This window comes from Rhododendron vialii, chromosome 7a (assembly GCF_030253575.1).
Source record: "Rhododendron vialii isolate Sample 1 chromosome 7a, ASM3025357v1".
NCBI classification, from domain to species: Eukaryota; Viridiplantae; Streptophyta; class Magnoliopsida; order Ericales; family Ericaceae; genus Rhododendron; species Rhododendron vialii.
Window position 1 is genome coordinate 39,195,141 of NC_080563.1, and position 26,835 is coordinate 39,221,975.

General features: G+C 41.4%; 1 protein-coding gene across 1 annotated transcript; it reads right to left on the reverse strand.

Annotated features, from left to right (window-relative positions):
• Positions 1-19,995: 19,995 nt before the first annotated feature.
• Positions 19,996-23,616, reverse strand: LOC131332448 (patatin-like protein 2). Its single transcript, XM_058366670.1, has 7 exons — positions 23,128-23,616; positions 22,599-22,780; positions 21,886-22,072; positions 21,288-21,449; positions 20,809-21,111; positions 20,474-20,646; positions 19,996-20,303 (listed from the first exon to the last, which is right to left on the reverse strand). Exons 1-7 carry the CDS (start codon positions 23,263-23,265, stop codon positions 20,231-20,233), a joined length of 1,218 nt encoding a protein of 405 aa, XP_058222653.1. The 5' UTR covers positions 23,266-23,616; the 3' UTR covers positions 19,996-20,230.
• Positions 23,617-26,835: the final 3,219 nt, after the last annotated feature.

Genomic DNA, 26,835 nt, shown 5'->3' on the forward strand with positions numbered 1-26,835 from the left:
TACCACAGCTGTTGCTGCTTCTACCGCCGTTGTGACTCTACCACCGGCCTTGGCATTTCTTGTTTCGAATTTTCACTCCTTAGTAAACGTCAAATTGGATGGATCAAATTATCTCCTTTGGCGAGTTCAAGTTGAAAGTGTAATGGAAGCAAACGGTTTTTCTGGTTATCTTGATGGTTCGATTGAAGCGCCTCCTTCTCAGATCCGTAATGAACAAGGTGAAATCAGTCTGAACTCTGCGTATTCTCTCTGGAAATTGATTGATTCACAACTGAGATCTTGTATCACAGCTTCTATTTCTCAAAACACTCTACCCTATGTTCTAGGGTTACGAACTGTGCATCTAGTATGGACTTCTTTGTCTAATAGATACAATTCCTTAACTGAAACACATGTTCAAGAACTCAAAGATCAGCTGTATAATTTGTCTAAAACATCTACCATTGACAATTATATCGATAAGATCAAGGAATTAGCACAAAAATTGACTGCTGCAGGAAGCCCTATTGAGGATGATGAGCTTGTTTTTAGAACTTTACATGGCTTGCCGCCTTCTTTTAATGGTCTTAGAACTGCTGTTCGTGCTGTACGCACTAAAGGACATCGTGTGTGTTTTGATGAACTTGTCTCGATGTTGAAAAGTGAAGATGTTCAGTTACTTAAGGATTCTACATCCCAAACTGATATCCAGAATTCTTCTGTTTTGATTGCTACTCATGGTTCACAAATGGCTTCAAATTATCCTCCAAACAGTAGTGGTTCAGGGCCTTATTCGATTCCTAATGTTTCATCTGGACCATATGGGCTTTCATCTCAGGGTTTTCATACTCTTGGTTCATCAAATCAGATTGGTCAACCATCTAATTTTGGATTTTCAAATCCGGCTTCACATTCGTTTGATGTTTCGAATCACTTTGGATCTCAGTTTATACCACAACAGTTTTGAACTTCACAGCTTGATTCTCAACAGTCTGGGTTACCACAGTATAGTATGCAACAATTTGGCCCTCAACAGCTTGGTACTCAAAAGTTTGGTACTCCACAGCTTGGTCCTCAACATCAGTTTGGGGCACCTCAATTTGGCTTCCAACATTTTGGTTCTTTTAGAGGCTTTTCTAGAGGAAGGGGCAGAGGTCCAAGATTGCCCTGTGAGATTTGTGGCAGGAGTAATCATTCCACCAACTATTGTTATTATAGATCACCACAGATGAATTTCTCTCCTCAGTTTTCATCTAACTTTTCATGGAGAGGACCAGGTTCTCCTAATCCTTGGGGCACTTCTACGAGTATACCAATGTTTCAACCTCAGAGTTTTCAACCAAGGGCTTCTTCACCGCTTCCCATGCCTGTTTCTCAACCTGCTGGACCTGCTCAAGCTCACTTTACTGGTTTTACTGATGCATTTTCTGCTCTGAACATGGCTCCCTCTTCCAGTGTTCCAAACTGCTCTTCTCCGCTTACCAACAATTCCTCAGCAGCTCTAAACCAAACCACTATGTCAAAGATGCCTTCTTCCTCACTTCCAACTTCGTTTACTTCTCCCCATACTCAACCATGGTATTTTGATAGTGGCGCTACAAACCACATAACCAATAATCTTCAGCATCTAACCAATCCTCAACCAGCTGGGTTCAGTGATGGAGTTATGGTTGGCAATGGAACAAATCTGCAGGTTTCCCATACTGGCAAAGGTTTGTTACCAACTCCTTCTGGTTATTTTCTGTTGTCCAACGTTCTTCACACTCCTCAAATCACTCATAACTTGATTTCTGTTTTTCAGTTTGCCAAGGATAACAATTGTCTTCTCATTTTTGATTCATTTGGTCTTGTAATTCAGGACAAGATTTCTCACAAGATCTTGTACAAGGGTCCATGTCACAAGGGCCTCTATCCCATTCTGAACTCCTCTGAATTTTCTTCTAAAGCCACTCCTTCAGCTGCTCTAGTAAGCACTTCATCTCCTTCTGCTCTGCTTTGGCATCAGAAACTTGGACATCCGAGTCTGCCCTTGTTTCTTTCGTTAATAAAACAGCATGGCTTACCTGTTACTAAGCCTCATTTGATCAATTGTAAGTGCTGTAATATGGCCAAGGGTCATAAACTTCAGTTTTCTACTTCAGAAAATAATACTACTGCTCCTTTTCAACTTGTGCATATGGATGTGTGGGGTCCCTCCCCCATTCCTTCTCATAAAGGTTTTCGGTATTATCTTCTTATTGTGGATGATTTTACAAGATTCACTTGGTTATTTCCTCTTCATTATAAATCTGATGTCAAACAAGTTGTTGCTCAGTTTAAAGCCTATGTCACCACACATTTTCACACTTCCATACAGACTATTAGAAGTGATAATGGAGGTGAGTTTGTTAATCATTTTTTGTTACATCTGTTCCTATCTAATGGTGTTGTTCATCAAACCTCGTGTCCCAATACTCCTGAACAAAATGGTCGTGCTGAAAGAAAGCATAGACATCTTATTGAAACTACCATAACCCTTTTGTTACAAGCTAATCTACCCAATTCTTTTTGGCTTGAAGCCTTAACCACAGCTGTATATCTAACCAATCGAATGCCTCATACTAGTCTTAAGTTCCAAATTCCCTATGTTCTCTTGTTTCATTCCTCTCCTAATTACATGTTTCTCAAACCTTTTGGTTGTTCTTGTTATCCGTGGTTGAAGCCATATGCTTCCCATAAATTGATACCCAAGTCAAAACCCTGTATCTTCTTAGGATATTGTCCTAATACTAAAGGGTATCGGTGCTATGATCCGAGCACTACCAAGGTGTATGTCTCTAGGCATGTGAAATTCATTGAGACAGAATTTCCATATCCTGATTTGATCAAGTCATCTTCTTCTTCATCTGAGTCTGCAGCTCAGTTTCATATTCCTTTAACTACATTTGGAGACATTATTATTCCTGTTTCTGTTCCTCTATCCTCTGATATGTCTTCTTCTTGCTCTACTACACCTGTGCCAATTCCTAATGTGTCTTCTTCTATGTTCAATCCAATTGATAATACAATTTCTGTTCCTGTTTTAGTAGATACTTCTTCTCCTATTATGGAACATTCAAATTCCCATGAGTCTAGCACTTCTTCACCTACTGTATCCATTCCTACTTCTAATAATCCTGTTGAAGTGTTTGACCCTGTGTTATCTCATTCTATTCATTCTTCTCCTGTTCTTCCTCTTTCTTTAATTCCTACTCATCATTCTATGACGACTAGATCACAGAATGGTATTGTTAAACCTAAGAAAATTTTTGGCATGACTGTAGTTGGATCTCAGGAATCTTTGCCAGATAAAGAACCTTCACATTTTTCTGAAGCTAATCATCATTCTGTCTGGCAACAAGCCATGCAAACTGAATATCAAGCTTTGGTTCAACAAGGAACTTGGAATCTTGTGTCTCCTCCACCTGGTGCTAATGTGATAGGTTGTCAGTGGATCTATAAGATCAAACGCAATTCTGATGGCAGTGTGGCTAGGTACAAAGCTCGTTTAGTTGCTAATGGAAATCAACAGGCTGAGGGTGTTGATTTTACAGAAACTTTTAGTCCTGTCATTAAACAACCTACTGTTCGAATTGTTTTGAGTTTAGCTGTTCATTATGCTTGGCCTATTAAACAATTGGATGTTACTAATGCTTTCCTTCATGGAGTTATTGATGACGACGTCTTCATGAAGCAACCTCTAGGGTATAAGGATCCCGATCATCCCACTTATGTCTGCAAACTTAACAAAGCCTTGTATGGTCTGAGACAAGCACCTCGAGCTTGGTTCTCCAGTTTTCTGGTTTTCTTGTGCAGCAGGGTTTCAAACATAGTCAAGCTGATGCATCTCTTTTTACCAAGAACTCTGCTACAGGCATTACTTTGGTTCTTGTCTATGTGGATGATATTCTGGTGACAGGTAGTGACACTAGTTATATCACAGATTTGATTAAGGCTCTAAGTACCAAGTTTGTTATGAAAGACCTGGGCTCCTTGAGCTATTTTCTGGGTATTGAAGTACTTCACCATGGCTCAAGTATTATTTTGTCTCAAACCAAATATGCTATGGATCTTCTTGTAAAGGCAGGAATGCAGGATTGTAAGTCTAGTCCATCTCCCTCCTCTTCTAAGCCTGCAGTTTTTGACCCAGATCCTGATTTTGTTGATGCACATTGGTATAGGACTGTTGTGGGATCTCTTCAGTATTTGACTCTCACTAAACCTGAAATATCGTTTGCTGTTAATGTTGCTTGCCAACACATGCACAGTCCGAAATATAGTCATTTTGTGGCTGTCAAACGAATTCTACGATATATCAAAGGCTGTCTCCATGAAGGTTTACATTTTGTTCCTGGTTCTTTGCAACTAACTGCCTTCACAGATGCTGACTGGGCAGGAGATTATTTAGACAGGCGATCTACATCTGGCTATTGCTTGTATCTTGGTTCAAATCTTGTGGCTTGGTGTGCCAAGAAACAACACACAGTTGCTCGATCCTCAACTGAGGCTGAGTACAGAGCTCTTGCTCAAACGGCTGCTGAAGTCTCTTGGATACAACAGCTTCTTGTTGATTTGCATGTTTCTTTTTCTTTGCCTCATGTGATCTGGTGCGATAACATTTCTGCAATAGCATTGGCCTCCAATCCCATTTTTCACGCTCGAACAAAACACGTTGAGGTGGATTATCACTTCATACGAGAGAAGGTTGTAGACACCCTATTTTGGACTTTCCAAATTAGTTTACTTACGGCATTTGATTCCCCGATGATGAAACGGATCAAGAACACCCAGGAAATGTTAGTATGTTTGAGCTTTGAGCATTCCAAAACCCTTTCAGATCTCTTTCAAAACTCTCTAAACCAGAACCAAAAGGCCTCAACAAAACCCAACTTGCATACGCCGGTAATCAACTGGCGTGCGCCGGTCCTCTGCCACCTGTCAGTCATCGGTCAACTTTGACCGTTGACCAAGCAAGAACTGGAGTACGCCAGTTATTAACTGGAGTACGCCAGTCAAACTTCCGGTCAAACTTGTGTTTTTAAGCATGCAGAAGCCATGGGTAGGGGTCTACAGCACTTGGAAACCTTCCAATCCATTAAAAAAAGCATTCTCCGCCGGGGGACATTTCTTACACCCCCATCCCATCACCTTTTCCTCTCATCCAATGAGAAGCAAACCTTAAGGGCTAAGGCACCAGTCCCTTTGACTGGCCTTAGCCCCTCTCTCCCCTTTTCCTTCTATATATTCCCCCTCTCTTCATCCTTGCAAGGGGTTACCAAAAAAAAAAAAGAGAGTTCCCAAGTCTTTTTCTCTATCTCTCTCATTTGGTTTCTTGCTTTCTCTTCTTCCACCACTTGAAAGAGTAAGCAAGCAGCCCCTTTCATACATCATCCACACCCAAACACTCATCATCCATTCCTCAAACCTCAAGCTCAAGCTCAAAACACACCCTCAAGCTCAAAAACCAAAGGCATACACTTTTTAACTGTTTTCCTGTTCTAATCCCTGAGGGGGCTGGCAGGGTCAAGGCTGGTAATCAATACCAGTCCTGGCCCTAAAGCTGCCAAGGTCTCAAAAACAAAAAAAGGTCGCTTCTGACTAGAATCGGCGTGCGCCGGTCATAAGCCCGCGTACGCCGGTCCGTGGCAGTACGTACAGTTTTAAATTTGATCTATCTAGAATCTGTTTGGAACTGGAGTACTCCAGTCTGGAACTGGCGTACTCCAGTTAATAACTAGCGTACTCCAGTTCCGAGCCCTCCGGAATTGGCGTATTCCAGTTGTGAAATGGGATCCAGATTTTTGTTTTATGTTTTATTCCCTGTCTATTCATCACCTTATTGTATGCTAAAAAAACTAGTTTACTGCTTTCTGTATTTAGAACTGTTTAGTTGTAGCATTCAACACTTGTTCATATCTGTTCTAGAAGGCCTCTGGGATCCTTCTGGTCATGTTCCAGAACCCAGATGATGTAAAGCCAAGCACTGGATTAAGGTCCAACTGGCGCACGGTTGTCTATGACTGGCGTACGACAGTTCCTCCCAAGGTCCAGTGATTGGCTCTTGTATCTTTGCTTGGTCTTGGCCTATTCCTGTCCCCACACTGTTTTGGGGGTATTCTGCTGCCTTTCGTGGCTTGAAGCCATTTCGTATGTCTGTAACTGTATATATTCTGTTCTATTAAACTGCGTGGTATGTCCTGGGTGTGCGCTGGTCCCTTTCCAGAGCCCAGAGGGTTGCAAACAAAGACTGTGAGTTCATGGTAAGTGGAGTACGCCAGCGGTGAGGTGGCGTGCGCAGGTTGCGTTAGTATGCAGTGGCTTGGCCGGTGCATACTAGTGCGATACCTGCTCACATCCCTTCAGAGCAGCATACTCCACCTTACTCAAACTGCTCTCGGTGCTTGTTCTCAATCTATGTGTATTATTGCAAGCAAATCACCCATAAAGCATTTTTGTCACATAAATTGCAACTTGTTACCGTTTTAATCCCCATTAACTGCTCCCCCGCCCTAACTGGCTAAAAAAGATGATCAAATGTGAGAAAAGTGCAAATGTTTTACAAAATGCCCGAGTAGAGACCGATCTCCGGATTGGGCGAGAGGGGTGCCATAAAATCCTTCCCCTCTCGTAACCTGGCTCCCGAACCTCAGATATCGAAGGTGACGACGGACCAGTCTACAAGCCTTTTTCAAAAATCAAACAAACGTGGCAAACGTTTTTCGAGTTCGGTTCCTTGGGTGCTTTCACCGCTAAAACCCGAGTGGCGACTCTGAATCGAAGCGTTTCGCCGCGCTCTTCCAAACAAAAAGGGCCGCACCCAATTTCACAAAGCAAAATTTCCGGGGCGTGTGCCCACAGTGGCGACTCTGCTGGGGACCATTGCGTTGATTGATATTTGGCGATTAATACATAATTGAACAATTCTCAAAAGCTTGTCAAAACAGCACGCTTCGCGCTGCTGAAGAACGGAATGGTAACGTGACAGGATCTCAGCATCCGACCAATCCGAACTGGGGCTTTTACTATTGTTCTCTTGTGTAGTTTTCTCCAAATATCAATTAACAAAAGTGAGCCAAAGCTTCAAAAGGCATTTGTTTTCAAAAGCGTTGCATTTCTCTCTCATTGAATCATTCTTCGGCATTCTCCGTTCGTATCGATGGTTGGTCAGCCCCGTTGAGGTGTTTTGGGTAACCGGCACAGTTTACTGGAGCCCGGGGTCCTCGAACGCCCAACAACCTTGGACGATGATGAGTCGTACTACCGTTCGACCATTTGCTTTGCTCTACGCGTTGCAATGGGAGGTATATCGCGGCTCTAGTCAGAGGAACCCCTTTAAGCCAAAACCGGCCTCTACAGCGTTTACAAAGCACTAGAACCTTTCAACATAAGACAGGAACCCGCAGGGTAGGATTACTTGTTTCTAACCCCATATCCTGTTTATGTGTTACCGCTTTCCCTATCGCATGCTTGTACATACATTCATGGCCGTTTTTGCGTAGGAGCATGCTAGGGTGGCTTTTAGGATATCTTTTGTCGAGTCTGTCTTGCGCCCGTTCGGCGTTGCCTTGGACCGATGACGAGTCGTGCATCTCGATGTTGCACGTTATCAAAAATTTTCAAGTCCTTAATCAATGAGACTTCGGGAAATCAATACTTTCTAAGTCTTTATCTAACGCCCGATCGAGGTTTCAAACTGAAAAGCTAGGAACAACGGAGAGGATGTCGTGATGCTTACACCGCTCAGGCTCCAGCACAGTGCTGCTGATGCCACTTTGGTTACAGTATCACGCCATCTACACTGAGTCATTCCGAGCTCAAAACTTTGAAACTTCGAGAAGGGAAAAGTCAAAGGCTCAGGCTGTTTTGGCATCTATTAGTAACATTCGATTCAATCAAGGATACACCGTCGAAAAGAAAATCCGAGGAAATTAGGCAACTGTCCGAGTATCGTAGGGCAGACTCTCTCTAGCTCTAGAGTCTAGGAGGACACCGACGACGATGACATGCGCGTTGCATTCCTTCAAAATTCTTTCAAAAGCTTGCTGCAGGAACACCACTGAGTTCTCATTTACTTTGCTGTCAGAAGCTCTAGGCCGTTTCACCGAAAGAAAGAGCCAAGCCTACTCGGGAGGGTCTGCCAGGGCCATTTCACTATCACTTCCAAAGCCATATCACCCTCCTCAACCATTAATCCAAAATGGCAGCACAAACAGAGCTGGCTGAGCTAAAGAGGGTTGTTCAAGAAATGAACCAGAAAATGGACAAACAAATGGCTATGGTCCAGGGACTGGTTGACCTTTTTACCTCTGTCATTTCAAAGACAGATCTGGGGCTAGTCAAAGAACCTCTTCAGGCCCGCCACACTCCTGCGATTGGAACCAAGCTATGCTCGAAAGACGTGTTCAAAGACCTGGTTGAGTTTCATGAAGCCAGGACTCACCCGGAGGAGAATGTTGAATCCTTGTTCAAAGCCAACACCGAAAGGGAGGATATGTGCGACAAAGAAATCAATCCCAAAGGTAAAAGAGTGCACCCTGTTGATGGTGCAATGTTGTGCAACTACAAAGCAAGCAAAGGCTCCACCTTGAACCCCCAATCCAATCGCCGAAACCCACCAAGGACCTTCTCCCGTTTCTCCACGCCTTTGTCCTCGGTTTATGAGAAGCTCCTCGAAGCTGGCTTCCTCAAGCCACTCCTTCCAACTCCTTCGCCTCGAACATTCCCGGCATCCTACAATCCAAACGCCTATTGTGCTTTCCATCAAATGCCAGGCCATCTCACCGATGCTTGCTTCCGCCTTCGACATGAAATTCAAAATCTCATTGATAGTGGCACCATTCAAGCTCCACTCCCATCAAAGCCCAACGTCATATCCCACTTCATGCTCCAACACCGTTCCAACCCATGTGTTAGCCAGATATCCATCAACTCTACTCAAATCAACTCAAGCTCCACTCAAATCAAACCTAGCTCCACCACATTCAACCCAACCCTTTTCATTATCCCAGAAAATCAAACCAAGCCAATTTTGTCTCTCCCATCCGAACCCGAGGTTAACCTGATGGCCATAGGTGCAATCGAGGTCCTTACCGCCGATACCTGGGTTGACAGTGATGAGCAGTCTACAAAGGAGGAACTCAAGAGGAAGCTTAATCAATCAAAGGAGAAAACGGACTGGCTTGGATCCTTCAATCATGAGAATTTGGGGCTGTTGTTCAAGGAGTTCTCTCAAGTGGGTTTGGACGAAGAAGCTGAAGAAGCCGAAGTGCTGTTGCTTGAGCCTGTTGTCCTCTAGCTCCCACCTCTTTGCGAGGAAGTCAAGGGTAACTATAAAAGTTGCATTTTCAAATCGCGTCTCTTTTGCATTGACACTTTCGAGTCTGAGTCTGACGCAGTGTCTGTCAAGTCGTCTAAGTCTAGCTCTGAGTCGGAGCTCGTGCCTCTTGGCCCTCCATGTCGTAGCTTCTATTCTCAATTTGAGTCTTTTTGCTGTACTTGGCAACCCCGAGGGTTCTTATGATATGCATTATCCTGCTTTTAAGTACTTTGCTGGCTTTTGAATAAACCGTGTCGACCCCGATGACGAAGGGATAGATTTCGACGGGATCATCCCCAAGGAAATGTGTTCCCTCGCCGAAAGGGAAGACGAAAGGCATGCTTAGCCTCTAAAAAGAAGAAGTAATTTCAAATAAACTTGAAAGATGGGGCAGACCCCCGGATGGTTCAAATTGGTTCAACGCTATCCCCATAAGAGTATTGTGCCCGTTCAGACTTGTTCAAAGAATTCAACAATACCTTGGCATGGTCTCACAAAGACATGCCTGGCGTTGATCATGGGATAAAGAAATATCAAATTCCCGGCTACCGGATGCCAAGCCAGAAAGCAGCAGCTCAGAAGGCTCCAGGCCTCGTACCATACGCAAAACAGTAACAGCAGCGTTCCATCAAGTGCACATTAAAAGGGTGCAAAAGTGGCCTGGAGCGAGGCATTTCCAATTATAGCAGTCAGGACCCTTTCACTATCAAAGTCATTCTATCTGGGGCTACAATCAAAGATCATCGACCTCGACGGCAGCACATCAATACCTCGGTCAACATGGATCAACACAAGTGTTGCTTTTTCCTGAGAGAAGCTCGTTGGACTGAAAACCACAAGGGTGGGCAGTTCCAAGCAAAAGTTAGAGCAGCCTGCTAGACCGAAAACCTATGAAGGCGGTCTAGGCAAAAGTTGGCAAAAAGTCGAAAGCTCGCTAGACCGAAAACCTGAAAGGGCGGTACTAGGCAAAAGTTAGAGCATAAAAGGAGAGGTAGAACACACGAGTGAACCTTTGCCTGAACTACGTTTTGACCTGATTCCCAGAAAGGGATACGTAGGAAGTCCCTCTTCGAGGCTCGGTCATACTTTATCAATTGGATCCAAGGTTGACGTTTTGGTGCACATCAAGGGTCAAGAAAGGTTGAGAACAAGACAAGCTGAAGTGCTGACTGGTAGGCTGAAGTCCATTGATTCATTGGAGAATCAGAAGGGGGAAGCCATTCGTCTTTCAAGTTTAATGCAAACTGTTATTTCAATTTTAAAGCTGAGCAAAAGCCTTAAAATATTTTGAAGCATAAAAAACAGAACGAAATGCTTATGAGGCCTAACGGCTCACAGTTTATTCTAAGTTCAGCAAATGTCTATTTTAAGCGGTAGCAGCAGCTTTGCAATTTCGCGCGCTAGTTTGAGGCTCACACGCACTCGTACAAAAGTGATGCGCGTGGGTCTCAAGCCTGCGCGCGCTTCTTCAATCCCTGCATCAGACAGCAGTAGGCAGCCACCACGCCTAACAAAGATTTTTAGACCCTCGGGAGTACATTTCAAATTCAAAGCACCTCGAATCTCGTTCAAGGGGCTTTTACCAAGTCTTGTCATGCTGTGCAAGTCATATGGTCCTAATGTGGCTGCACAGGGGTGTCGGTTTCAGTCCGGGCCTATATGAGTCATCATTTGCGTCTTTTGTCCATCCGTGTGACATTTTTCTAGTTCTTCAATCCATTGTCATGTCGGGATGCTTTTCCTAGTTTTACCAATTTGTACAGGTCAATGTACATTTATTGGACTTTATGCAAGTGTCAGTTTCACCTGTCTAAGGGATATTAAGAATTTTGGCACATTAATGCCCAAAATTTCTTTATTTTCCATATGTCTAGGAGTCCGTGATATATTCGGGGCTCTTCTTCCTTTCTCATTTGAGCTAGGCGAGTCTGTACATATATGTGTCTGTTTGTCGATTCAGTTCGCTGTCAATGCAAAATTAGATATTAGCGATTTGTTTATGCATTCTTTTAGACATTCTCAAAAGAGAGTCAAATAAATTAGGAAATGCTATTTACATTGCTACCTTGCCATCTTTAGTCCGCAAGCAGTGGAATCTTGTGAGCAATGAGGGCATGTTGGCTCAAGGCCAAGCAAAGCTTATTTATGGGGCTCATCTGCCCAAACATCGAAGAAAAAGAGCACACCGACCCGATGCCGCTCCTGAATGTCAACTGAGGCATGCTGGCCTGCTCAACGTCTATCTATCTAGGAGCACATCTCAGAAGCAAAAGACAGTAAAGTAAAGAGGCTCAGTGGTAGTCCTCAGTGGTAGAGCTCAGCCACGTTCTCGTCGTTGTCGTCACTCTTGATCTCTTTGAAGTACCTGGGGCGCCTCTCCCATCCGCCTCTTCTGAGGAGGCTTTCGCTGGCGCGCTCTCTTTCTCTCTCACTCTCTTTTAATCTCTCAGACTACTCTCTCTGAACCTCTGAAAACTCTTTGGCGCAAGCCACCCTTTCTATGGGCCTTTCTTTCAACTGTACACCTCCAGTCGCTAGTTATCTATTGCTCTCGTATCTCTGAGTTGTGGCTAAGGTGACAGTATCGCTTTGTGAAACTCTTGTTTATGTGGCCATCCTAGGCCATCATCCTCTAGAAGCCGCCCTAGTCTGCCCTTGCATTTTCAATTTATGCAGTCAATTTAGTACATATCATTGCATACTGTATATCAACTATTGAAAACAGGAAAAGCCAATCAAGTGCCAAAACATGCCTGTCCAATATCGAAAGCAGCAAGTAATCAGGATTTTGGGGGTTCATACCTGGGATCTAGTCACTGCTGCAACTGGAGCTTGAGCCGCTGCTTTGGAAAGTGCAATTGTAAGGGGGGTGCCACATGTTGTTCTCCCTATCGATTTCTCCATGGCAAAAGTCAAGCACACAGCCTCACTGTCCCACTCCACTAACACCTAGAGCACACTTTGGCAATCAGAATACAATTCAAAGCAACAATTGCTTGTGCTACCCGTTTCAATCAATCAACGACGATCAGCCATGTCGTCCTTCAAATCAATTCAATCAACGACGATCAGCCATGTCGTCCGTTTCAATCCATCAACGACGGTCTACCCGTCCTTCAAATCAATTCAATCAACGACGATCAGCCATGTCGTCCGTTTAAATCCATCAACGACGGTCTACCCGCCCTTCAAATCAATTCAATCAACGACGATTAGCCATGTCGTCCTTTCAATCAATAACCGCCGGTCTACCCGTCCTTCAAATCAATTCAATCAACGACGATCAGCCATATCGTCCTTCTCAAATCAAATCAACGATGATCAGTCAGGTCGTCCTTTCAATCAAATCAACGACGGTCTACCCGTCCTTCAAATCAATTCAATCAACGACGATCAGCTATATCGTCCTTCTCAAATCAAATCAACGACGATCAGCCGTGTCGTCCTTCTCAAATCAAATCAACCACGGTCTACCCGTCCTTCAAATCAATTCAATCAACGACGATCAGCTATATCGTCCTTTTCAATCCATCAATGACGATCAACCATATCGTCCTTTTCAATCAAATCAACGACGATCAACCATATCGTCCTTTTCAATCCATCAACGACGGTCAACCATATCGTCCTTCTCAAATCAAATCAACGATGATCAACCGTATCGTTCTTTTCAATCAAATCAACGACGATCAGCCATGTCGTCCTTCTCAATCAAATCAACGACGATCAGTCATGTCATCCTTTGAATCCTTTTCAAATCAAGCCATGTCGTCCTTCTCAATCAAATCAACGACGATCAGCCATGTCGCCCTTCTCAATCAAATCAACGACGATCAGTCATGTCGTCCTTTTTAAATCAAATCAACAACGACCGGCCATGTCGTCCTTCTCAATCAAATCAACTACGATCAGCCATGTCGTCCTTCTCAATCAAATCAACGACGATCAGCCATGTCGTCCTTCTCAATCAAATCAACGACGATCAGCCATATCATCCTTCTCAATCAAATCAGCAACGATCAGAATATCGTCCTTTTCAATCTCTCAAATCAACGATGGTTCCCGAGTCGTCGTCAACGATGACCCACCGTCTCAAATCAACGATGGTTCAACGAGTCGTCCTTCAACGATGACCCACCGTCCATGTTCAACGATGGTCCGTCCATTCTGAATGACTACCTTTACCTCAGTCCAGCTTAGAGCACATTTTTCAGCAGTCCTATTGCTCTGTCTCGGATGGTCCTTGATAAGGAGATTGGCTCTGATTCCCAACAGATGGAATTTAACCTCCCTGACGCGACCTACCCGTGATTGTTGGAATTATGTGTGCCAAGGATAGCTTGATTCCCTCAACGACGGTTTGCCCGTCCAAGTTCCAATCAACGACAGTCCACCCGTCCATGTTCCAATCAACGACGGTTCGCCCATCCAATTTCAAATCAACGACGGTTCCTTCGTCCATTTTCAAAATCAACGACGGTTTGCCCGTCCCTTATCAAATCAACGACGGTTTGCCCGTCCAATTTCAAATCAACGACGGTTCGCCCGTCCAATTTCAAATCAACAACGGTTCGCCCGTCCAACTTCAAATCAACGACAGTTCGCCTGTCCAATTTCCAAGCAGCGACGGCTCGTCCTTTCTAATTCAACGATAGCCAGTCTTATCCAAAGTCAACGACAGCCTGTCCTGTCCAATCCATTTGCAGCATCACTCTGTCCTGGTCTACAGTGATCCAACCATTAACACATCTTCCAACAGTCTTATTGCTCTGTCTCGGATGGTCCTTGATAAGGAGATTGGCTCTGATTCCCAACAGATGGAATTTAACCTCCCTGACGCGACCTACCCGTGATTGTTGGGATTCTTTGTGTGCCGAAAAGGTTTGGTCCCCAAGTAGTGATGAATCATCTGCAGCTAGTTATTCCCCAAATGGCGGCCAGTCCATTCAATCAACAACGCGGCGGTCTGTCCTGTCCACCAGTTCAAATCAAACGACGGTTCGCCCGTCCAATTTTAACTCAACGACGGTTCGCCCGTTCGTTTTCAAAAATCAAACAAGCGACGGTCTTCTTGTCCATTCAATCAACAACACGGAGGTCTATCCTGTCCACCAATTCAATCGCGACAGCCTGCCCGTTCAGTTCAATCCATCAATCAGGTTCTTTAAGTATTCGTGTCTGCTTTACTAGCCTGTTCTGTTCTGGATAGCCATGAATGGGGTGTCTAGAAAACCTTTGACGTTACTTGTACCAAGACAATGGTGCTCCAAGTGCCGTCAAAGGGGGGCTACTGTAGACACCCTATTTTGGACTTTCCAAATTAGTTTACTTACGGCATTTGATTCCCCGATGATGAAACGGATCAAGAACACCCAGGAAATGTTAGTATGTTTGAGCTTTGAGCATTCCAAAACCCTTTCAGATCTCTTTCAAAACTCTCTAAACCAGAACCAAAAGGCCTCAACAAAACCCAACTTGCATACGCCGGTAATCAACTGGCGTGCGCCGGTCCTCTGCCACCTGTCAGTCATCGGTCAACTTTGACCGTTGACCAAGCAAGAACTGGAGTACGCCAGTTATTAACTGGAGTACGCCAGTCAAACTTCCGGTCAAACTTGTGTTTTTAAGCATGCAGAAGCCATGGGTAGGGGTCTACAGCACTTGGAAACCTTCCAATCCATTAAAAAAAGCATTCTCCGCCGGGGGACATTTCTTACACCCCCATCCCATCACCTTTTCCTCTCATCCAATGAGAAGCAAACCTTAAGGGCTAAGGCACCAGTCCCTTTGACTGGCCTTAGCCCCTCTCTCCCCTTTTCCTTCTATATATTCCCCCTCTCTTCATCCTTGCAAGGGGTTACCAAAAAAAAAAAGAGAGTTCCCAAGTCTTTTTCTCTATCTCTCTCATTTGGTTTCTTGCTTTCTCTTCTTCCACCACTTGAAAGAGTAAGCAAGCAGCCCCTTTCATACATCATCCACACCCAAACACTCATCATCCATTCCTCAAACCTCAAGCTCAAGCTCAAAACACACCCTCAAGCTCAAAAACCAAAGGTATACACTTTTTAACTGTTTTCCTGTTCTAATCCCTGAGGGGGCTGGCAGGGTCAAGGCTGGTAATCAATACCAGTCCTGGCCCTAAAGCTGCCAAGGTCTCAAAAACAAAAAAAGGTCGCTTCTGACTAGAATCGGCGTGCGCCGGTCATAAGCCCGCGTACGCCGGTCCGTGGCAGTACGTACAGTTTTAAATTTGATCTATCTAGAATCTGTTTGGAACTGGAGTACTCCAGTCCGGAACTGGCGTACTCCAGTTAATAACTAGCGTACTCCAGTTCCGAGCCCTCCGGAATTGGCGTATTCCAGTTGTGAAATGGGATCCAGATTTTTGTTTTATGTTTTATTCCCTGTCTATTCATCACCTTATTGTATGCTAAAAAAACTAGTTTACTGCTTTCTGTATTTAGAACTGTTTAGTTGTAGCATTCAACACTTGTTCATATCTGTTCTAGAAGGCCTCTGGGATCCTTCTGGTCATGTTCCAGAACCCAGATGATGTAAAGCCAAGCACTGGATTAAGGTCGAACTGGCGCACGATTGTCTATGACTGGCGTACGACAGTTCCTCCCAAGGTCCAGTGATTGGCTCTTGTATCTTTGCTTGGTCTTGGCCTATTCCTGTCCCCACACTGATTTTGGGGTATTCTGCTGCCTTTCGTGGCTTGAAGCCATTTCGTATGTCTGTAACTGTATATATTCTGTTCTATTAAACTGCGTGGTATGTCCTGGGTGTGCGCTGGTCCCTTTCCAGAGCCCAGAGGGTTGCAAACAAAGACTGTGAGTTCATGGTAAGTGGAGTACGCCAGCGGTGAGGTGGCGTGCGCAGGTTGCGTTAGTATGCAGTGGCTTGGCCGGTGCATACTAGTGCGATACCTGCTCACATCCCTTCAGAGCAGCATACTCCACCTTACTCAAACTGCTCTCGGTGCTTGTTCTCAATCTATGTGTATTATTGCAAGCAAATCACCCATAAAGCATTTTTGTCACATAAATTGCAACTTGTTACCGTTTTAATCCCCATTAACTGCTCCCCCGCCCTAACTGGCTAAAAAAGATGATCAAATGAGAGAAAAGTGCAAATGTTTTACAAAATGCCCGAGTAGAGACCGATCTCCGGATTGGGCGAGAGGGGTGCCATAAAATCCTTCCCCTCTCGTAACCTGGCTCCCGAACCTCAGATATCGAAGGTGACGACGGACCAGTCTACAAGCCTTTTTCAAAAATCAAACAAACGTGGCAAACGTTTTTCGAGTTCGGTTCCTTGGGTGCTTTCACCGCTAAAACCCGAGTGGCGACTCTGAATCGAAGCGTTTCGCCGCGCTCTTCCAAACAAAAAGGGCCGCACCCAATTTCACAAAGCAAAATTTCCGGGGCGCGTGCCCACGAAGGTTCTCAACAAGCATATTCAAGTCAACCATGTTGGGACTCTTGATCAAATAGCAGACATTTTTACCAAGTCTTTGACCGCAGATAGGTTTCTTTTTCTCAAAGCCAAACTCAGGGTGTTTCCCACACCCATGAGTTTGCAAGGGGCTGTAAAGGCAGGGCATTAGCAGGGCATTATGGTCTTTTACTTAACGTAGTTAGTTAGGCAATTGAGATTAGTTAAGGAGGTTGGCAGCTGTTGTAATTCAGATTAGCTGAAAGCTAATCTGAGTATAAAAGGGGGTTTTCTCTGATTGTATCGAGCAGGGAAAATAGATCCAAAATTGGGAAAATAAAATCATAGCTACTTCTCTCTCTCTCTTTCTCTTGTTTTGTGTTTCTGTTCTTGATCAGTAGATAGAATTGAGGATTTCTATATAAACGTGATTATAAGAGAGACAGAAACGTGATTATAAGAGCTTTAGAGACAAAATTTGATTATGTCTCTTTAGAATAATATGATCAGAATAGTAAGATCTTCACACCCGTTCAAACAGATTAAAAATTGAACCACTTAATTTTTTAACCATATTTTTTAATATATAAACGGTCTCAAAAAATTAGTGCTCAAATTTTCACCCCGTTTGAATCGGTGCAAAAATCTTGTTATTCTTATCATATTATTCTGAAGGGTCGTAATTTATTTTTATCTTTAGGGCTCTCATATTAAGTATATATTCTTTATTTAGGACCATATCGAGCAGAAATGTGATTATGAGAGCCCTAGAGATAAAAATGAATTACGACCCTTCAGAATAATATGATAAGAATAACAAGATTTTTGTACCGATTCAAACGGGGTGAAAATTTGAGCACTAATTTTTTGAGACCGTTTATATATTAAAAAATATGGTTAAAAAATTAAGTGGTCCAATTTTTAATCTGTTTGAATGGGTGTAAAGATCTTACTATTCTGATCATATTATTCTAAGGAGACATAATCAAATTTTGTCTCTAAAGCTCTCATAATCACGTTTCTGCTTCATAGGATTGCAAATTGGAGGTTGAAAATTTTAATTTAACCAAAACGTTGCCGTTTTGTGGGTGTGGGTGTGGGCAGGAGCTCCTGCGCCCCTGGGCAGCAGAGCCCCCGGGTCCAGGAATTACGTAAGAAAATTTGATCGACCCAGCACCATCCCCGAGTCCCCTTGGGAGGGTCCTGATCTCTTCTCTCTCTCTCTCTCTAGATCTCTTTTACCGACACAATCTAAATCATTCACACACCTAGATTTACACCAGATCATTTAATTTATTGGGGGTTGTGTGCAGAAATTTTTAGAGCGCTTAAATTTTTGGTGGCGGTCGAGTATATGTCGTAGGCGTAGCAATCCCGAATGTGCACTTAAAACGAAAATATGATACTTAGAGGGAATCAGCTGCGCGACTCACATGTTTTAAATTCTCACAGTATATGATCAAGTTGTATATAACGGTATCAGTTGATATGCTGCACAATGTCAAACTTAAAATTGATACTCCCTCCGTCTCATAATATTTGTCCGGTCCGCAAAACGAAGACGTAAAAATAATACTATTTTTGTAAGAAAAGTTGAAAAAAAATTCAACAATTTACTAGATCTCGACGAGTTCTTTTAGCTTATGAAAAAAATTTAAATTTTTTCTCGAAAAAAATGCATTATTTTGTAGTTCTCGTTTCACAGACCGAACAAATATTATGGGACGAAGGGAGTATATTATATGCTCGATCTTATAACTAGTTGTTCCTGTTCGATCAAGCAAATAGGAATTTTAGTGGGCGGAAACTGAGCAAGACGAAATAGGCTAGGCTAGGCTAGCTAGGCCCACTATTCACCTCGCGCTCACGCATGCATGTGGTGAACCGGGTCATGTCTGGTCGATGGTTAGTATGGACGTGGACGCCTAAAACTCGCGACCCCAGCCCGTGGAATGATGGGTGTAATGTCGTACGGCCGGGGCCGACATTGGTCCGACCCGAGATGATCACTCCGCAGCCACTTTGGCTCCACCCGTATATAACTAATGGCCGGCATTGCTCGGTGATATCATATAGTTTTCGACTATGTGGCATTCAATGTGTCATTCATAGTGCCATTCTATTCAATGATTATCGGGCTTGTGCCTGGCACAAACTTAGTTATGGCAGTCTATCAATATAAGGCACACGATTAACCCTAAAAATGTACGATAGTCTATACTTCTTCTCTCTCAAGTAGAGATGACTTAATTATTAGGCATCAGAGTCCCTCCAGGCTCCAGCTGCATGCATACGGCGCCGATTAAGCACAAACCAGTGATTAATGTTATTGCAGGTTTGTCACACAAGGAGAGGAGAATTTAGTTTGGATCTAATTCATGATCATCACCAGAGAAACCCAGGAAACCAACCGGATCAATACCCCACAAGAATTAAGGCATGATCTGCAGACGCAACCAGACGGGATGGGGTTGAGAAGCTAATTAACTACTATTGCACGTTTCAAAGGAGTGCTATACGACCACTGGGCTAAAGGAGATTTTTGAAAGTAATAAGTGGAGAGAGATAAAAAAAAATATTGAAGATCATGTCCAGAGGTTTTGAAGTCCCAAAACGAAAGGCCTAAAGGTTTCTACTTTGACTGGTAGGGATTTAGATTTATTCCATAAGTGGTAGATATAGGTCATGCGGAATTATTGGCTGTACCCACTTCAGAAACATACTTTTGAATAGTTTGATAGTAGTAAGAATTATGAATATGATTGCATTAATTGAGTGACTCCAATTTTATAGTTTCATGCTTTTATGTTGACTTCTTCATAATCTAATTTCCTACCCCGAATAATTAAGCACCGAACTTATAAATTCGAAATTTCGTATAATCACTGATTGATCGTATAAAAAGAATAAAGAGTTATCACATTTCTAACAAACGTATCGCAGAGGTTCCAGAGAAAAAAAACCCCGATTAATATTGTCCTAATAGGACAGTACTCCCTCTGCCCGATTTGTTTGTCCCCCTTTTTGACTTGTACATGTCCCAAATTGATTGTTCAATTTCAAAATCAATAGATGAGATTATATAAATTTTCAAATCAATGGATTAGATTTGGTTACCTTAATAAGTTGGAAACCCAAAATTGGACAAATAAATCGGGACAGAAGGAGTATTATTTAAGAAGAAAAGGAAAAAAATAAATTGAAAGGTGCATGGGCAATATTTTACACGATCTCAAACGCAGAAATTCAACTAATAATTTGGAATTCAGTATATATCGCTGATTTATTGCTTACATGTCCAAGCTATTTCCCTCCAATCTGTCGAGGTTTTATCACAATAAAAATAAATTAATTCATCAAATTGTCCTAATGGGACATTATTCATGGAAAAAAGCAAAATAAAGTGAAAGGTGAACGCCTAATTTGCACAATTTCAAATAAACAAATTCAACAAATAATTAGTTTCAAGTCCTTTGCAGATTAATTTGCAGAGACTCCACGCGGCGATGTTATATCACGGTTTCGCTTCTCCTGGGAGAGTATCTTTGCAAACCTGTGACAAATTAATCAAAATTGTTTAGTCAAGTATATAATTTACATTGAGATAATTAATAAAAATTTATATTTAAAACTAAAATATATATACCATTTGTAAGAAAAATAATTAAATTGCCCAATAAAAAAAGTAAAATAATTAAATTGAGAGAGTTATGGGCCAGGTACCTTTTGAGAGCTTCTTCATTAGTCTCGTCATCACAAGGCTCATTGAGACCTGTGTCCAAATTAACCCTAGAAACTGGCTTCTTCAATAATCCTTCCCCAACTTTTACCAGATCTTCCAAATTTGTCTTGGTAGCAACATCCACAGAGGATACTACACCGGTTAAGGAGTCATCCTGCAAATTGAGTTTATTAAAAGTGTGAATTTTCAATTTACTACGATTACTTGTTGACAGGAAAATGTTGAATTATTTTGTAATAATGTAAAACAAAATTTTAACCGAAAATGAAAAAATCCTTAAAACAAATGTTAGGACAATTGCAATCTGATTATGCACCTGAATCCGAAGATAGTTCTTTTCGGAGTGAAGGGCTTGAAAAATCACACTAAGATGTAAATCAACCATATCGGCACTGGCATGACTAAACACATCAATCAATGGACTAGAGCCATCACTAGTTAACCAACTCAACAAACCCCATTTTGCAGCATCATTCGCAACATATTTCTCTTCGATTTTCGCTGTGCCAGTTCCTAGTGAAATAACCATAAGCCGACCGTAGTCCATTTTCTCTATAGAAGAATAGTCTGTATTTCGCTTCATGATCTGCTTTGCTACCTCGCCTATAGCAATCAAAGTCTGATACAAAAAAACAAACAAACAAAGCACATGTAAGAGAACGTGTGAAGAAAAAACAAGATGAACTAACAAAATATTGGAGTTCAAAAAGTTGATGTGTGAAGAAAAAACAAGATGAACTAACAAAATATTGGAGTTCAAAAAGTTGATTAGTTATGGAGTTTATGGATACATACCGGATTATTAGCCGCCACGCCACCATCAATTAGGTTGAATTCTCTCACTTTTCCATCGGAGTCTTTGGTGTCAAAGTAATGAGCAGGAAGATAAGTTGGTGCAGCTGAGGTTGAAATGCATATATCTGAAAGTAAAGCATCCAAGCTTGGATTGTTCTTCACCTGGAGATTGAAATCCACATGGTAAATTTTTCCCAATCAGCAAAAACATGCATATTAATAGCTCAAAAGGGTACATGAAGAAGAAACAAAAAAGAAAGGAAAAACAACCACATAACTCAAATATGTACATCAAGAAAGGAAATCCACATGGTAATGCCAAACACTCACATAAAGCATCCATTTGGAAAATCAAATCTTCTATAAAGAACTTTTGTAAAACTTCTGCTTGACATTTCAGCATGTAGGATCTATTGATCTAGAAAAATATTTGTAAAATAGCCAGTAATAAAAATAAGCCAAAAATAACTTGGAGTTTTTGGCTTATTTTTTTCATTAATATTTTTTCTGGAAATTTAGTCCGTAGTTTCTTTAACTCTCTCATTTGTCCAGCTGAGAAACCAAAACACGCTTAACAAGTATGAAAAAGAAAACAAACCTCGTAGGAGGAAAAGATGGTTGGTTGGAGTCGCTTGATATCGAAAGTCGGGATCGCAACATTAGTCAATGTCTGGTGCAGTCTCGTACTTCCTAGTTTTTCTTTAACGAGGTTGTGGAGATACTTTCCGTCATATTTCGGTCCCGTTAGGGCTTTGATCATCTTTGTAGTATTAGGAAACAGATTTCTGCATGTCCAAAGTTTCAAACACGTTAATAAGTAGCCAACCCTAACTAGACTATACGTAAGTATGTTATTGTTGAAGGTGTAAATAATAAAGTTATCCATTTCTCTAACAGCTTAAACTTTTAGATGAGTTGGTGGTTAACAATCTAATATGGTATCAGAGCAGGCAATAGATCCTGTGTTCGAATCTCATCACCTACCTAATGTTAAAATATTTACACGTGTTTAGCCTACTTATAGAAGAGAGACTGGCTAGGGCATGTTGAAAATATAAATAATAAAGTTACACATGTCTTTAACAGCTTAAGCTTTTAGATGAGTTGGTGGTTAACAATCTAATAGTTATAACTTCCTTTTACATCATTTGAAAGATCTCTATTAGACATTTTGAGCGTTGTAAAAATTAAAGATATTATATGTACTAGAATAGGGTGGATTTTAATTTCGAACATGGGCATGACTATCAAGAAAACCAACAATTGCGGATGGAGGAGTGATACATATGTAAAATTAGGTTTAATTCTTACTTGACTTGTGGGAATATTTCAGGGCAATTGTCAAGGTAAAAGTCTGTGATATCTTTGGCAGCAAAAACAGGGCGATTGTTTTCGTTAGGTGCAGTTAACATGGCCGTCACAAGACCACCCGTGCTTGTTCCTGCAATCACATCAAAGTAGTCTGCAATTCTTGCTTCCTCTCCATCCAATTTCTACAAAAGATCAATATAAACACGAAAGTCAGAATCAAGATTTTTCGGCGCTGGAGCTTCATATTGAAAGATAAATCAACTATATAACATGATGGTCGACGGATTCTAAAACTCAATGTGGTGTAATGAGCATGGCATGATAGAAAACAATTGTTAAGGCTGCAGATAAGAATTGAGGAGTCCAAATGCGAATTTGCACTCATAAAACCTAGCAAATTACGACATTTGACATTTGAAGCATGCACTATCAAAGGAGATTTTTTTTTTGTTAAATTTATTTATTTTTGAAGTTGAAGAAAGCATATTTTCATATAATGGTAACAAACGGGCCATTATAATTTATAGACCTGAAGCTCGGACTCTAGGAAGTTGAGGATTGTTCCTGGGATAACCCCTCTAATTCCACCTCCATCAATGCTTAGAACAGTGATCAGTTTTCCATAAGTAGGTGGCTGAAGCTGAAGGGGTAACTTTGGTCCTTCCATGTCTCAAAGCAATGTGTTCAAGAGAGAGAAAGAGAGAGAGAACAAGAATGAGAACGAGAGACAGAGCAAGAGAGAGAGAGAGAGAGAGAGAGAGAGAGAAGTTTTGATAGCACAAAAAAAATTCCTAAGTACTGAAATTGGCTTGGAGAGAGCTCTTTAACAGTTCTAAGACGTTGTGAGTACTACCCATTGCTGATCATGGGGTATTTATAGGCTCTTTGGTCGCATAATTTTCAGCGAATCAACGTCGAATAATCCGAATTCAACCACTTCGAAGTTGCATGCATCAATTCATTCCATGTTGACCAACTGTTCATCATACCGGGACATAAAGAATTTGATCGAGTCAAAATTTCATCACACTAGTCCCTTTTTAGTATCACCAGGGTCCTGCTTTTTCTGCAGCAAATGACAATGGTCCCCTTTGATAATACTAATTAAACAAAGAGACCTGCAGTTGAGAATTGTAGGTATGACTCAGAAAATGGCCAAAACTGTGGACAGGATTATTCTAATTGGTGGAGATTAATAACTACTGTAAGAGATTAGTTGTGATTGTTGAACCTGATGAAATAGTCGGTGGATTATCAACATCAACTGTCATTTTCGCTTCTAGCGCTTCGCGAAAGGAGCATTAATATTGTATAAGTTCAATGCATGGTTGCTCTTCTTCGTTCGCAAGGGGCTGCGGAGCCTAAACGTGTAAAGATATATTGACTCTGACGATCGAAGCATCTATTAGGGCTTGAAACATTCGCGGAGACGATCTGTGTTTTATCAATTTTTACGGGGGTGCATTATTCAAATAGGAAAGTACCGCGATACTTATCTGAATTCAACCGGTGTTTTATTGATTTTTACGTGGGTGCATTATTCAAATAGGAAAGTACCGCGATACTTATCCGAATTCTGGTTATGTACGTTATGCACCGTACCCTCTTTAAATGGATAAAGGCCCATGTCGAAATATTATGATATGTAAATATACAGTGTGTATCATACTATTTTTCAAGCTCAACGCATGATTTATGAGCTCTTGCGTAAAGTCTTTGCGAAACAAGTGTAAATTATTATTGAAAGATTCATTAATTTTGTTCAGATGTCAATTAGGGCAACGAAAATTCGCAAACTCGACTCTCGATTAAGCCTGAGCCTATCTGCTGGAACTGCCATGGTCTTATCTGGTTTTTTGTTGCTTTGTTTCTGCATTTTGGGACTCATGTTTTGGTCTTTCTTTTATTCTATTTTTTTCCATCTTCCAGCGCTTTGTTGGACGTTTCTTTTTTTTCCTATCCAATGTATCAATATCATGGCGTTATGCTTCTTCTCTCTTCTTTGACGTACCCATATCAAGTTTCTAATAAAACATCTTTTTGCGGATAAAAAAAAATTCGCGAACGCGACTTAGTCTTTCCACCATTATTATGATCTGAATTGTATCATTCAAACTCGTTATTCATGATTCCAGTACTTTGTGGATTATGTCAACCTAATTAATGAAGATGGATATTGTAAGTGTATAGTATAAATGCTCATTTAGGCGTGGATTCTACTATTCTTGATTTCTTTCTTTGTGGATAATTTACACACCGGGTATATATATACGTACGTAGCGTTTCACATGAGAACCACTGCATTTTAGCTTAAAATGCAGACTACCGTTCTGGCCGTTAGATTGTGTTTTGAATGGTCAGGATTCGTGGACAATCTATTCGCGTGAATAGATTGTCCACGAATCTTGACCATTCAAAACACAATCTAACAACAGCTAAGTAGCCCGCATTTTAGCTTAAAATGCAGGGGTCCTTAGGGAAACGGAATATATATCTCATGAGTGTCGATCTTTACGTCATAAAATTTTGACCAAAAAATATAAATTTCTATGCAAGTCATGAATTTTTATAAAACTTTACGAAATTTCGACGCAAATATTTAAGGCCAACATACCGTACGTATACAACTGGGTATAAGTTTGTATTATAGCACTTCCCTAAATATATATAGTTATACTAACTTATAATTGAGCTATGAAATTCCTCTGTTATCCTATCTTTTTCGGTTGGCCGTAGAAACTTTATGCAGTTAAATTACTACAGGCCAGGGTACCGATCGATGCATGCTGGTCCATCAGCTCCTTCACATTCTATCAGAGAATTAATGTAATTTCGTTGTTAATTTCTAGCTTCATTCTGCATATATCTGTTAAATACTATATACCTCCTAAACAAATTAACTAAAGAGAGTACTGGATTAAATTACCCAAAAGGAAGAAAAAGAAATTATGCAGAGAGTACTGGTAGGTAAGTGATCAGTTGTTTGACTGTTAGGAACCACTGTACTATATAGCTAGTGAATTCCTATCCAAAGAAAGACTGCCTAATTTTTTTTAAATAGAGGTGTGAATTGGCAGGACCCGTGTAGAATTATATGAGCAAATATTAAATTAAATAATAGCCATTAGGGCTAATCCAAATTTAGTTTTTTTAATCCATATACTTTCAATTATATCCAGTCAAATTCGGCAAAGGTAGGAAGTCCAAGTTTTGCTTCAAGTTATTTTATTTTATTTTATTGGTACGTCGGAATTTCATTCAAAAGACTAGAAACACAGTTTCACAACGGGAGATATAAACAGAATAACCAAACCAACCTAAAAGGGCCAAAACGTCTAATCTAAAACCCACCTAACATTTAGGCCTTCTCTGACAAGGAATTCCCTGAGGAAGATGGGGATGTCCACAGCTACAATCAGATAATCGTGTCAATAAGTTATTGTTTTTAAAATACATTGTTTTGATCATCAAATAATCGTGTCAATAAAATAGTAGTAATAACAAGTAGGTTTTGTACTAATCTTTCACGGATTGGGAAGCTGTTTTTTTTTTTAAACAGCAAAGAAAGAATTTTATAATCGCATGTAACGGGTACAATGATTAAAAATGAGCAAAAGAAAGAAAAACGGCATCACAATAGGAGGGAAAAGTCCCAACGGCAACGATTGGGAGGTGCATTTATTCTTAAAAGGTTATATCTCACACGGCTTACCATCGAGAGGACAAGATCTTAGAGTGTGGAAGAACAAAGAGACTCTAGTAGATAAGATTGTTTGGGAATAAAAAAAATTAAGTGAATAGAGGAAAACATGTTTTCAAGTACATGGCAGCCATGGAAGAGGGAAAGCGGAACGAGGAAGAAGACCGGTCAGCCGACGGTTGCGACAAAACCAGAATATTCCCTGTGAGAGAATTATCCGAGTTTGGTTTTGAGAAATGAGAATAAATTTTTAAGAAAAATCTGTTTCGTTTCTATCGGTGTCGTCGACGTCCGATCATTTCCATGTTACGCGTGACCGCCCAACTCGATCACGAGTCGAACAAACTAAACAGCTTGAATCACATTAATGGACGCGGGACGGACACTTTAACAATCGAGCACAACAATTTAATTGTGCCAACAACTCCGCATGCAGTTTGATCCCCCGGTCCAACTGCAGGACCATAGCTCAATCTAGAGGAATTCAAATTGGACTCGCATTGCAGGATATATATACCGTTAATTCTACAATATATT

What these genes read in the sequence shown, in the direction of transcription:
- LOC131332448 (XM_058366670.1), bottom strand. Translation starts at nt 23,265, where the DNA reads ATGGAAGGACCAAAGTTACCCCTTCAGCTTCAGCCACCTACTTATGGA. An exon ending in TCCTAGAGTCCGAGCTTCAG is followed by an intron (nt 22,781 to 23,127) that starts GTCTATAAATTA and finishes GATCTTTTGTAG; the next exon opens with AAATTGGATGGAGAGGAAGC. An exon ending in CCATCTTTTCCTCCTACGAG is followed by an intron (nt 21,450 to 21,885) that starts GTTTGTTTTCTT and finishes TTCAATCTCCAG; the next exon opens with GTGAAGAACAATCCAAGCTT.